Source organism: Notolepis coatsorum, assembly GCF_963971535.1.
Source record: "Notolepis coatsorum genome assembly, chromosome: 11".
Taxonomy (NCBI): Eukaryota; Metazoa; Chordata; class Actinopteri; order Aulopiformes; family Paralepididae; genus Notolepis; species Notolepis coatsorum.
The window spans coordinates 80,259,550-80,272,870 of NC_140175.1; the positions used below are offsets into that span (position 1 = coordinate 80,259,550).

Sequence of the window (13,321 nt, forward strand, 5' to 3'; positions counted from 1 at the left end):
TATTTTTAATTTTTTTTCTTCTCCCATCCCAATTTAGCCATGCCAATTCTCCCCTGTCTTGAACGTTGCTCGCATGTGCCCCCCACTGGCCGGTTGTAGGGAGGATAGAAGCCCATCGCATGTCCCCTCCAATACACGAGGAGGCAGCTTTTCACCTGCCAGCACGGACTCTCATTTGGTGAGGAGTAACGTGTAGGAGGCTCACACTGCCCCCGCCATTTTCCTGTCTCTGCTGTGCAGGCGCCACAACTGACCTGTAGAAGTCGCTGTTTACAATGTCCAGATTACCACCCATCGACTTCCCACCCGCTAAGTCTGCCAATTGAGTTAGTATGGCGGCCGGCCCAAGCCGGAGGCAACGCCGACAGCCAGATTCGATAACTGTGTCTCGTGTGTTGGTGACAAGCGCAATGTCCGCTGTGCCACCCAGCCGCCACTAACTCTATATTTATTTAGGTTTATGTTAGCAAGTGCAAACCTAGTTGTCATCCACCAGCTAAGCTAGCAAGCTAATATAGCTAACGTTTGTGAACTTAACGGGGGAACACCCAAATTAAGAATTCCAACATGTTATGTCCATGGCCTTGGGAAGTCGAATCAATATCTGTGAACATGAGCTCCTCTATTCAAATGCCAGAAACCAGAGAAGTAAGACTCAGACTTGTGATGTCATCAGGTATGAAGTGTGGAGCTGCTCCATTGACAATGAATCAGACCAATGTTGAGGACCCACGGAATGTTTGTTTTATTTTCTAAACCCAAATGAGCTTTATTCTCAGAAATGTGCCCATATACTCTGAACATTCCCCCGGGTGCTCTCACTGTCAGCTTTACCATCTCCCAATGCATTGTCTATGGAGCAGCTCCAGAGAGTTGCTCATGTTCACTCATATTTTTGGACCATAGGAATAACATGTATAAATTCTTAAATTGGGTGAAGTTCAGCAATTTTGTGTCTCATTTTGTTATTATTAAATTGTATTTGATCAGATACAAAAAAATTATAATTATATCGGCCGTCCTGCTCTCTAAATATCAGTATTAGTATCAGCCATTGAAAACCCCATATCGGCTGACCACTAGTAAGAATGACCAATGACAAACTAATGAATGTCTAAGAAGATTGTGACATTTTGGGATATGCGGTCCTTGTTGACAGCCGAGTGACAGTCTGCATGCCAAATGAAACACCTCTGCTCTGTCACACCAATGCATCTGGTAAATAATATGAATTACAGCAACAGTTGGTTAAAAGAAAAATGTTACTCCACATGCCTAGTTTTAATTATCTTATGCAGAAAACATGAAATGAGTCATAATACAGTTTGTTCATATGTCTGAGGTTTACACGTTAAAGATGAAATACGGACATCTCTCTCAAGCCTTCCATAGAATGAGCAATTGAATGTCTTGAAATAGAACTTTATAAAAAAAGAAAATAATCTGTGGTTATGAGACTTGTATGTCTGCATTGATTGAATATTCATAAAAACATCCCATGCCTTTTCACGATTGTTGTAGACTGATTTGAAGATGGGTTAGTCTTGTAGTTCGAAGAACAGATGGTGATTGGTTAATACACCAAAGGCTGACTGTATGCACAGCACAGCCCTGCTATTGGCTTAGGGTTATCCCTAACGCCAGGAATAAACCAATAACACAACATTCCTATCCACCTGTGGTTATCCCGCCCACAGGTAGAACGGTCAGTTTGCAAAAAGGATCAAAAGGTACCAGCTACCTTGTATGAGCAATAGTGAATTACTTCCAATACATGGAAATGAACAATGAGGATTCTTCATCTCCCCAGAGATGAGAACTTAAACAAAAACAATACAATGCATTAACCAATTTATTTTGCAATCTCACACACATCCCATGGCTCAACCGTTTTGTACACATTAATTTAGTTTGAGTTATTGAGAGTTAACGAGTTTGAATATGTGAAGTCATCAAAGGACACTGAATCCTTGTGTACAGCTCAATGAAATTATGTAGATGAAAACATAGCAATCCCCATTAACACAACACAAGTACCGGTATTCATTCAGTGTCCTCTGATGACCACTGGTGGCCATATTCAAACACATTTACTCTCAATAACTCAAAAATAAATGAACGTGTACAAAACAGTTTGTGTGAGACTGCAAAATAAATTGGTTAATGCATTGTAGTTTTTTTGGTTTAAATTCCCATCTCTGGGGAGATCAAGTCTTTGTATGGAGTTGACAGTCTCTAGTGTTATTTAGGCGCTGAGGGAAAATCACATACTGTTAGATACTCTCTGCCATTTGGCCAGGGTTTGAAGTCTTCAGATTAACAAGCCTAAACAAGCTGTTCAGAATACTTTTTCATTGTGATGTCACAAGGGGGTCAGAAGCAATAAATTAGGTTTAATTAATAAATTAGCTGTGCTTTTTGGAACCAGGCCACACTGCCAACCCAGTCTACTGCCCAGTATGTACTCTTGGGTGTGGGGTAGCCAGGCAGGGAAGGAAATAATTTATTGAAAATATGGTGTGTTGCGACAGCCACCAAAAACACTGCGTTTAATACAAGGGAAGAGAGGTGCTGGAAAATAAATGATTTAAATTCGATTTTTCTTTGCAAAAAGACTTAAAAAGTCAGTTCTACAGATTCAAAGATAGAGAACATGTCTTTAACACAATGGGGACGAACAACGGAGATCTCCGTGTTTCGATTCCACCCGTTGTGGACAGAAGCACAGATAAATCCGTGGCAAGTTGTTATTGCTTTTATTCCATTTTAATAACCTATTCAAGGTCGCAGAGCGGCACTGCAGATTTACCCTACTCTTTGAATTCGAGAAGGTGCAATACCGGCCAGATCCTCTTAGGGGCGCTATCGCGATAATGCAGTGTTCCCTGTGGCCGAACGGTGGACTATTTTTTTTTTTACTTTCAATGGCGTTTTATGTTAGCTCGATTCTGGATCTGCAGCCTGTAGCTTGGATTACGTTTTGCATTGCAGATTTCACCATGCAATAAGGGGATTTATCATCAGCCAATGGACATATCGATCTACCAGATGGCGATCGATAACGGGGAAATGCTCGGGGGGATCCCACCGGACCACGGTAAGATCTTTTTCACGTAAAGTACATCCCGATCGGGCCTTGTTTTGATAGCCATCCAGGCGTTCTGTCTATGAGGCTAATGAGGCTAACGCGGTTATTGGTAATCAATAATCAGAAACGACGTCCCCCGCCCCCCCTTTCATGCATACATGCGTGAGGATCGTGCCGATCATATGCAGTTTGAGTTTTAACTGGAGCGTATCTATAACCGAAATGCCATTGGATTTAACGTTATTAGCTATTAGCCCATTATCTCGGCTTACAGGAAATATACTAGACCAAATCCGGTATAATGCTTATATTCACGGCGCTATAAAATGAGAACGTATTGATGAAATATTTTTTTCTTTAAGCCATTTTGAAGGGACGGTTTATGGTCTCAATTCACAATGAGAATGGACAGATAGCAATACTATAAAGTATAGATTTAGCTCTACAAACAGCCCCACGTCTGTTTACATTTACCGGTCCTCTTGAGATTAATTACTCATCCCAGTGGCCGCGAAAGTGTTAAGGCTTTCCGCCATGTTTTCTTTATGACACATGACTGCAAGGCTTAGTTTGCACAGGGGGGGGGGGGGGGGGGGGAAGTCACCAGTACACGTAGAAACATGTTTCTGTGCGACACTAACCCATTGAATATAAGAGTAAGCCAAGCATTTTAACCAGGTTTCTCATAATCATAATGGGGTGATAGTGGCTCAGGAGGTAGAGCGGTTGTCTGGTAATCAGAAGGTTCCCAGTTTGATTCTGGCTCCTCCCAGTAGCGTGTCAATGTGTCTTGAGCAAAAAAATATTTCCTGATTAAACCCCAAGTGATAGTTCTAGCTAGCGAAAATAAAGCCTGTGACATGTTATTTATTTTGTAACAATGAATTGATACAGTTGAACATAATAATCATAATAAAAAAGTATAATAATAAAGTTTTTAATTTGATTAAAATAAAAGATGTATTTACATGGTAATGTTTGTTGTTGATTAGTGGATCATTCGCATCAACATGGTTTATTTTTCATGCATTCACATAATTGAACTCAACCCCAATGTAACGGATATGTACCGCGATAGTGCGACTACGGTACATGGAAGTAAAACTCACTCCCCAGAGGCATCCAAACTGAGCGCTTAGGGAGGAATTCCTTTCTTGGCGCAGCGGTTTGTGTTGCTGGCCCCGGTGCGGACGCCCGGGGCTCGACTCCCACTCAAGGCATGGTCGAAATAGTGGCAGGTTCAGCGTTGGACCGGCTACACCAACATGAGCATAACTTCATACACACTGCAACTTCATTGGTCCATTAAAGGTAGAATCTGTAATGCTTGTCAAACAGCGACCTCTTGGCAGTGCCAGCAGTAGCAACCCCTCACCCTATTCAAGTCCAACCCACACATCAGACCTAAACAAAAAAAACATAAACAAAGTGCAGTACCAAGTAGGGCTCCTTTGCCTAGAGGTCGCTATTTGACGGCATTACAGATTCTACCTTTAAGTGTTGACTGTTGAAGGCCACACTAGTTCTAAGATTTAGGGCCAATTAATAGAATTAAGTCAATTTTATGTTTTTATGGGTATTGCACCTCATCTTTTTTGATAATTTTTTTCCGTATTTTTCTCCCATCCCAATTTAGTCGTTATGCCAATTCCCTTCCGGGTCGTTGAGCGCATTTTTCCCCCACTTGCCGGCCTAGGGAGGGTTGAAGACTATCACATGTCTCCTCCGATACATGTGGAGTCAGCCAGCCGCTTCTTTTCACCCGACAGCGAGGACTCTCACTGGGGGAGTGTAACGCGTGGGAGGATCACACTACCTCCCCCAGATCCTTTCCCTGCTGAACAGGTGCCCTGACCGACCAGTAGGAGTCGCTGTTTACAACGACCAGGATACATACCCCACCTGCTTCCCACCCGACGACTGACCAAGCCGGAGGTACCGCTGACAGCTGGATTCGAAACCAGAGTATCTGTGGTAGGCGAGCGCTTAGTCCGCTGCGCTACCCAGCCGCCCCTGGTATTGCACCTCATCTTATGATTGTATACTGTACATGTTATTTATTTCAAATCCAGTGACATATACATAACCTAAGGCCTATTTCTACTAAGTGCACAATGAATAGTTTCCATTAGGATTTGGCAGTTTACAATAAGTCACTTATCTTGTTCAGTCAAATAGCCTTTTTTTAAACCATTATTCAGGCATGCTCAGAGCATGTCCATATAGAAAACTATGGTCCCAGGTAGGATTCCATCCATGGTTGTTAAGGGGAGACAATATGTACTGTAGGCCTTCATCTTTGTTTTCCAACCAATGGGTGTCATCTCCCAATTGCACTCAAACATACGGTAGGTTGTGTTGAGATAATGTAGTGGTAGAGCCGCCCCTGCCTCTGGAACCACATCCGACATATGATTGAATCCCGCCAGAACCTTCTCTCCTGTGTCTTCCTCTCAGCCTTCCTACTGTCTTAATAAAGAACCTTCTCTCCTGTGTCTCCCTCTCAGCCTTCCTACTGTCTTAATAAAGAACCTTCTCTCCTGTGTCTCCCTCTCAGCCTTCCTACGGTCTTAATAAAGAACTTTCTCTCCTGTGTCTCCCTCTCAGCCTTCCTACTGTCTTAACACATTGGTTGCCAGCAGGGGGTGCGCTATTTATCGCTTGAGTGCCAGCCTTTAGTGAATGAGAGGACAGGGATATTTGCGAACGCATAAACTATATCTTAAATTATGTGTATAATACAACCGTCGCTTATCAATGACTTGCTTGCAGTCAACATGTACGAAACGGATTATTTTTTCATCGGTACATTTCCGTTTTATACCGTTTTGAATACGAGTATAGTTTTGGAAATTTCTAGTGATTCCAGAAAAATCCATGAAAATAGCAATTTACTGGAATACACAAAACACGTTGTCATTTTTTGGCCTATTTATCGTTTTCAAATAAACGCTAGATTATCGATAGTATATGTGTACTTATGCATGCTAGAGAAGCGGGCTGAAAAATCGATTATCTATGCCCTGCCTGGCACTAACGTTACGCACGCACACATACACACATATGAGACACGTTGTGAAATAATATGAAAGAACATCTGATTACCCCAAGACTGGTAAAATAAAGTCCTTACCAGATGTTCTGCAAAAAGATTAATCCAATTCCTGATCGCCATAACAAATATCGATCGCGTTTATTGATCCAACGTTAGACCTCGAAACAGATAATACACGCTGCTTTTGGTTGCCTCAATGAATGCAATAGTCTCAGGTTACATGGCTCAGAAGTAAAATGTGGAATCTGGAGTTTTTTTTCTCATGCATTTTCATTGACTCCAATCCAATGGGTGCAATACCCATATCCGGGAGACAATAGGGGGCGGTATTTGCCCAAGAAAGAGAAACCATACAGTACGGTAGGTTACAGGTGATAATAAGCCGTTTTCTTACACATGTTCCACAGGAACGCTGAGCCGCACAGAACAACTGAAAATAGTAAATATATATATATTTAGGTTATTTCTGGCTTATTCGATAGGATAGTGAGACCAGGTGGATCTGGTGGAGAAGGGGGGTCACATGCAACAAAGGTTTCTGGACAGATTCAAACCTAGGACGTCCCGATCGGCGATCACACAGTATGGCCAAGTGGCATATGTCCTCTAGCTTGGATTACGTTTTGCATCGCAGATTTCACCATGCAATAAGGGGATTTATCATCAGCCAATGGACATATCGATCTACCAGATGGCGATTGATAACGGGGAAATGCTCGGGGGGATCCCACCGGACCACGGTAAGATCTTTTTCACGTAAAGTACATCCCGATCGGGCCTTGTTTTGATAGCCATCCAGGCGTTCGGTCTATGAGGCTAATGAGGCTAACGCGGTTATTGGTAATCAATAATCAGAAACGACGTCCCCTGCCCCCCCCTTTCATGCACACATATGAGACACGTTGTGAAATAATATGAAAGAACATCTGATTACCCCAAGACTGGTAAAATAAAGTCCTTACCAGATGTTCTGCAAAACATGCCGATCATATGCAGTTTGAGTTTTAACTGGAGCGTATCTATAACCGAAATGCCATTGGATTTAACGTTATTAGCTATTAGCCCATTATCTCGGCTTCCAGGAAATATACTAGACCAAATCCGGTATAATGCTTATATTCACGGCGCTATAAAATGAGAACGTATTGATGAAATATTTTTTTCTTTAAGCCATTTTGAAGGGACGGTTTATGGTCTCAATTCACAATGAGAATGGACAGATAGCAATACTATAAAGTATAGATTTAGCTCTACAAACAGCCCCACGTCTGTTTACATTTACCGGTCCTCTTGAGATTAATTAGACTCATCCCAGTGGCCGCGAAAGTGTTAAGGCTTTCCGCCATGTTTTCTTTATGACACATGACTGCAAGGCTTAGTTTGCACAGAGGGGGGGGGGAGTCACCAGTACACGTAGAAACATGTTTCTGTGCGACACTAACCCATTGAATATAAGAGTAAGCCAAGCATTTTAACCAGGTTTCTCATAATCATAATGGGGTGATAGTGGCTCAGGAGGTAGAGCGGTTGTCTGGTAATCAGAAGGTTCCCAGTTTGATTCTGGCTCCTCCCAGTAGCGTGTCAATGTGTCTTGAGCAAAAAAATATTTCCTGATTAAACCCCAAGTGATAGTTCTAGCTAGCGAAAATAAAGCCTGTGACATGTTATTTATTTTGTAACAATGAATTGATACAGTTGAACATAATAATCATAATAAAAAAGTATAATAATAAAGTTTTTAATTTGATTAAAATAAAATATGTATTTACATGGTAATGTTTGTTGTTGATTAGTGGATCATTCGCATCAACATGGTTTATTTTTCATGCATTCACATAATTGAACTCAACCCCAATGTAACGGATATGTACCGCGATAGTGTGACTACGGTACATGGAAGTAAAACTCACTCCCCAGAGGCATCCAAACTGAGCGCTTAGGGAGGAATTCCTTTCTTGGCGCAGCGGTTTGTGTTGCTGGCCCCGGTGCGGACGCCCGGGGCTCGACTCCCACTCAAGGCATGGTCGAAATAGTGGCAGGTTCAGCGTTGGACCGGCTACACCAACATGAGCATAACTTCATACACACTGCAACTTCATTGGTCCATTAAAGGTAGAATCTGTGATGCTTGTCAAACAGCGACCTCTTGGCAGTGCCAGCAGTAGCAACCCCTCACCCTATTCAAGTCCAACCCACACATCAGACCTAAACAAAAAAAACATAAACAAAGTGCAGTACCAAGCAGGGCTCCTTTGCCTAGAGGTCGCTATTTGACGGCATTACAGATTCTACCTTTAAGTGTTGACTGTTGAAGGCCACACTAGTTCTAAGATTTAGGGCCAATTAATAGAATTAAGTAAATTTTATGTTTTTATGGGTATTGCACCTCATCTTTTTTGATAATTTTTTTCCGTATTTTTCTCCCATCCCAATTTAGTCGTTATGCCAATTCCCTTCCGGGTCGTTGAGCGCATTTTTCCCCCACTTGCCGGCCTAGGGAGGGTTGAAGACTATCACATGTCTCCTCCGATACATGTGGAGTCAGCCAGCCGCTTCTTTTCACCTGACAGCGAGGACTCTCACTGGGGGAGTGTAACGCGTGGGAGGATCACACTACCTCCCCCAGATCCTTTCCCTGCTGAACAGGTGCCCTGACCGACCAGTAGGAGTCGCTGTTTACAACGACCAGGATACATACCCCACCTGCTTCCCACCCGACGACTGACCAAGCCGGAGGTACCGCTGACAGCTGGATTCGAAACCAGAGTATCTGTGGTAGGCGAGCGCTTAGTCCGCTGCGCTACCCAGCCGCACCTGGTATTGCACCTCATCTTATGATTGTATACTGTACATGTTATTTATTTCAAATCCAAATCCAGTGGCATATACATAACCTAAGGCCTATTTCTACTAAGTGCACAATGAATAGTTTCCATTAGGATTTGGCAGTTTACAATAAGTCACTTATCTTGTTCAGTCAAATAGCCTTTTTTTAAACCATTATTCAGGCATGCTCAGAGCATGTCCATATAGAAAACTATGGTCCCAGGTAGGATTCCATCCATGGTTGTTAAGGGGAGACAATATGTACTGTAGGCCTTCATCTTTGTTTTCCAACCAATGGGTGTCATCTCCCAATTGCACTCAAACATACGGTAGGTTGTGTTGAGATAATGTAGTGGTAGAGCCGCCCCTGCCTCTGGAACCACATCCGACATATGATTGAATCCCGCCAGAACCTTCTCTCCTGTGTCTTCCTCTCAGCCTTCCTACTGTCTTAATAAAGAACCTTCTCTCCTGTGTCTCCCTCTCAGCCTTCCTACTGTCTTAATAAAGAACCTTCTCTCCTGTGTCTTCCTCTCAGCCTTCCTACTGTCTTAATAAAGAACTTTCTCTCCTATGTCTCCCTCTCAGCCTTCCTACTGTCTTAACACATTGGTTGCCAGCAGGGGGTGCGCTATTTATCGCTTGAGTGCCAGCGCTTTAGTGAATGAGAGGACAGGGATATTTGCGAACGCATAAACTATATCTTAAATTATGTGTCTAATACAACCGTCACTTATCAATGACTTGCTTGCAGTCAACATGTACGAAACGGATAATTTTTTCATCAGTACATTTCCGTTTTATACCGTTTTGAATACGAGTATAGTTTTGGAAATTTCTAGTGATTCCAGAAAAATCCATGAAAATAGCAATTTACTGGAATACACAAAACACGTTGTCATTTTTTGGCCTATTTATCGTTTTCAAATAAACGCTAGATTATCGATAGTATATGTGTGCTTATGCATGCTAGAGAAGCGGGCTGAAAAATCGATTATCTATGCCCTGCCTGGCGCTAACGTTACGCACGCACACATACACACATATGAGACATGTTGTGAAATAATATGAAAGAACATCTGATTACCCCAAGACTGGTAAAATAAAGTCCTTACCAGATGTTCTGCAAAAAGATTAATCCAATTCCTGATCGCCATTCCAAATATCGATCGCGTTTATTGATCCAACGTTAGACCTCGAAACAGATAATACACGCTGCTTTTGGTTGCCTCAATGAATGCAATAGTCTCAGGTTACATGGCTCAGAAGTAAAATGTGGAATCTGGAGTTTTTTTTCTCATGCATTTTCATTGACTCCAATCCAATGGGTGCAATACCCATATCCGGGAGACGATAGGGGGCGGTATTTGCCCAAGAAAGAGAAACCATACAGTACGGTAGGTTACAGGTGATAATAAGCCGTTTTCTTACACATGTTCCACAGGAACGCTGAGCCGCACAGAACTGAAAATAGTAAATATATATATATTTAGGTTATTTCTGGCTTATTCGATAGGATAGTGAGACCAGGTGGATCTGGTGGAGAAGGGGGGTCACATGCAACAAAGGTTTCTGGACAGATTCAAACCTAGGACATCCCGATCGGCGATCACACAGTATGGCCAAGTGGCAAATGTCCTCTATCCAAAACAACGTTAGGGATATATCGGTCCCAAAGCTGCTGTTAAAGTGTCTGGCATTCGGCAGAGGTCGTGTGTGATCACTCAGGACCACGTCTCGCTCTGGAATCGACCCGTCGTCTCCATGGCAACCAGCATACGGTCAGCCTCTTCTGAAGACACGCCCCCTTGGCTCCGAAAGGCCTCCTTCAGCGCGTCACAAACGCTGGCCGGCATCTCTTTGGCGTTGCTGGGTGGAGAGACGAAGCGGGGTACGTTAGAGACACCGAGACAAGGCTAGTGTGGGGAAACCAGGAGAACCACACTGACACATTGATGTTAGAGCTTCGAATGTCATTCAAATATAACTCCTCTAGCATCACGGTTATGAAAATAATGAGAGGAAATCCTTTGCATAACTGATCCTCCTTGACTCGCGTTATTTTCTTAGATTGTTATGCATGTATTTTACTGAGCTGATTACTAATTCACTCCCATACATTTCAAAACACCAAAACTATGATGATCTGAGTCTGTAATTCCGATAGTGTATTCGCCTGTTGTTTTGACTCTGATAGTGTATTCTGCCTGTTTTGACTCTGACAGTGTATTCTGCCTGTTGTTTTGATTCTGATGGTGTATTCTGCCTCTTGTTTTAACTCTGATGGTGTATTCTGTTAAACCACTTCACGCACCATCGGATTCTAACCATGAGGTTGTCGCTCGACCCATTCATGACTTACAGTACAATGTAAGGGTGATGCATAATGATTATAAACAATAACCTATATTTCAAATGGGAGGGAGTAGAGTAGCCTTTTGACATATTGCAGTTGTGATATGATTCAGAGTATTGGAGTGAATTGTATTTTTGTGTCTTTGTTTTAATTTCTCTGATTGAAGTATTAAAAGGATGATTAGTCTGTACCAAAAAAAGATGTTTTCTGACATTTGAATATGATTTGTAGTCTGGAGCAATTCTGCTGCACCACAATAGTGATGTAAATTGTCCCTAAGAACACCATTTGAATATGAATAGGCTGAACTGAGGCAAATTCAAATAAAATGTCAATATTAACAATATAATTGACATATTATTACTACATCAAGGCAATGCTTACAAGTTCATTGTGTGTTGTATTTGCTATTATGGGTAGTACCAATTGAAAACTATCATTAGGCATTGGGCTGTGCTTTGTAACACCCATTTATTTGGCTTGTATTACAGGCACATATATTCCTGAATCAGAACCAGTGATGCATTTTCAGTTCTTAATATTATTAGACTGAAGTTTGGAATTCAACTTTTTTTTTTCTTCTAATTTTAATATTGAAATTCATTGTGACTGGCCCACACCACAATACTTCATTTATAACAGTGTTTTGACACACATTTTTCTGTGATTTGGACTCTTGCACTAGTCCATATTGTGATTTCTATAACTCCCCAGTAAACCTTTCTACTTCAGTATCAAACCTGATGGACTCACCCTGCAATGTAAAAGCAGGCATTTTTATTGGCAATCAAGTCCCACAGAAGTTCAGCCTGCTCCTTCACACGGTGCTGCACATAGACCTTGTCTTCCTGAAGAAACACACACACACACACACACACACACACACACACACACACACACACACACACACACACACACACACACACACACACACACACACATTGGTCATCAATTGAGCTGTTGGTGTTTCTCAGTGAAAATGTCTTACAAAATGAGAAAAAAACATGTACTATTGTGTTTCTAAGCTTGTCTGAGAAGACTGTGTGTGTGTGTGTGTGTGTGTGTGTGTGTGTGTGTGTGTGTGTGTGCGCGCGCGCGCGTGCGTGCGTGTGTGTGTGTGTGTGTGTGTGTGTGTGTGTGTGTGTGTGTGTGTGTGTGTGTGTGTCAGACGTTGTGGCAGAGAAGAACATGTTGAACCTCTAATATTTTTATTTAATATATATATTTTTTTAAAGTTGCCGTTTCACTGCGGTTGTATACAATGGCAGGGCCCGCAATTTTGTTTACAAACATCCAGTTTGTTTCACAATGCCTCCAAATGATTTTGTTTAGATTTATGTTGACATAAAATATAATAATTCTAGGGATTACATGTATAGTAAATATCTTTTTTACCATAATTGTACAAATGCAAATGTAAAAAGAAATCCCCCTCCCCCAAAACGGTATATTGCACCTTTAACTACAGAATGTATTAGTCAATAACAACAATCATTTTCATCAACAAATTTGAATACTGTAGATAATTTAATCAATATATCAGCATAAACTTTCATACATGACCCCCTTCGATCTAGTGTCATTCAAACGCTGAATACAACATGAAATCCGTTGTGACGCCCGAGGTGTCTCACTCAGCTTTCAGTGTAGCTGAATCTAAAGGTATCTCAGCTTTCAGTGTAGCTGAATCTAAAGGTATCTCAGCTTTCAGTGTAGCTGAATCTAAAGGTGTCTCACTCAGCTTTCAGTGTAACTGAATCTAAAGGTATCTCAGCTTTCAGTGTAGCTGAATCTAAAGGTATCTCAGCTTTCAGTGTAGCTGAATCTAAAGGTGTCTCACTCAGCTTTCAGTGTAAATGAATCTAAAGGTATCTCAGCTTTCAGTGTAGCTGAATCTAAAGGTATCTCAGCTTTCAGTGTAGCTGAATCTAAAGGTATCTCAGCTTTCAGTGTAGCTGAATCTAAAGGTATCTCAGCTTTCAGTGTAGCTGAATCT

General features: G+C 41.8%; 1 protein-coding gene across 1 annotated transcript in view; it reads right to left on the bottom strand.

Moving 5' to 3' along the window:
- Positions 1–7,913: 7,913 nt before the first annotated feature.
- The window catches only part of ndor1 (NADPH dependent diflavin oxidoreductase 1), a 42,970-nt gene continuing 37,562 nt past the window's right edge, over positions 7,914–13,321 (bottom strand). Inside the window, exons 14-15 of the mRNA XM_084324225.1 lie at positions 12,079–12,173; positions 7,914–10,838 (exon numbers count right to left, since the gene is read on the bottom strand). Of these exons, the coding sequence (XP_084180351.1) occupies positions 10,694–10,838; positions 12,079–12,173 (240 nt within the window). The 3' untranslated portion in view covers positions 7,914–10,693. The remainder of the gene's footprint in view (positions 10,839–12,078; positions 12,174–13,321) is intronic.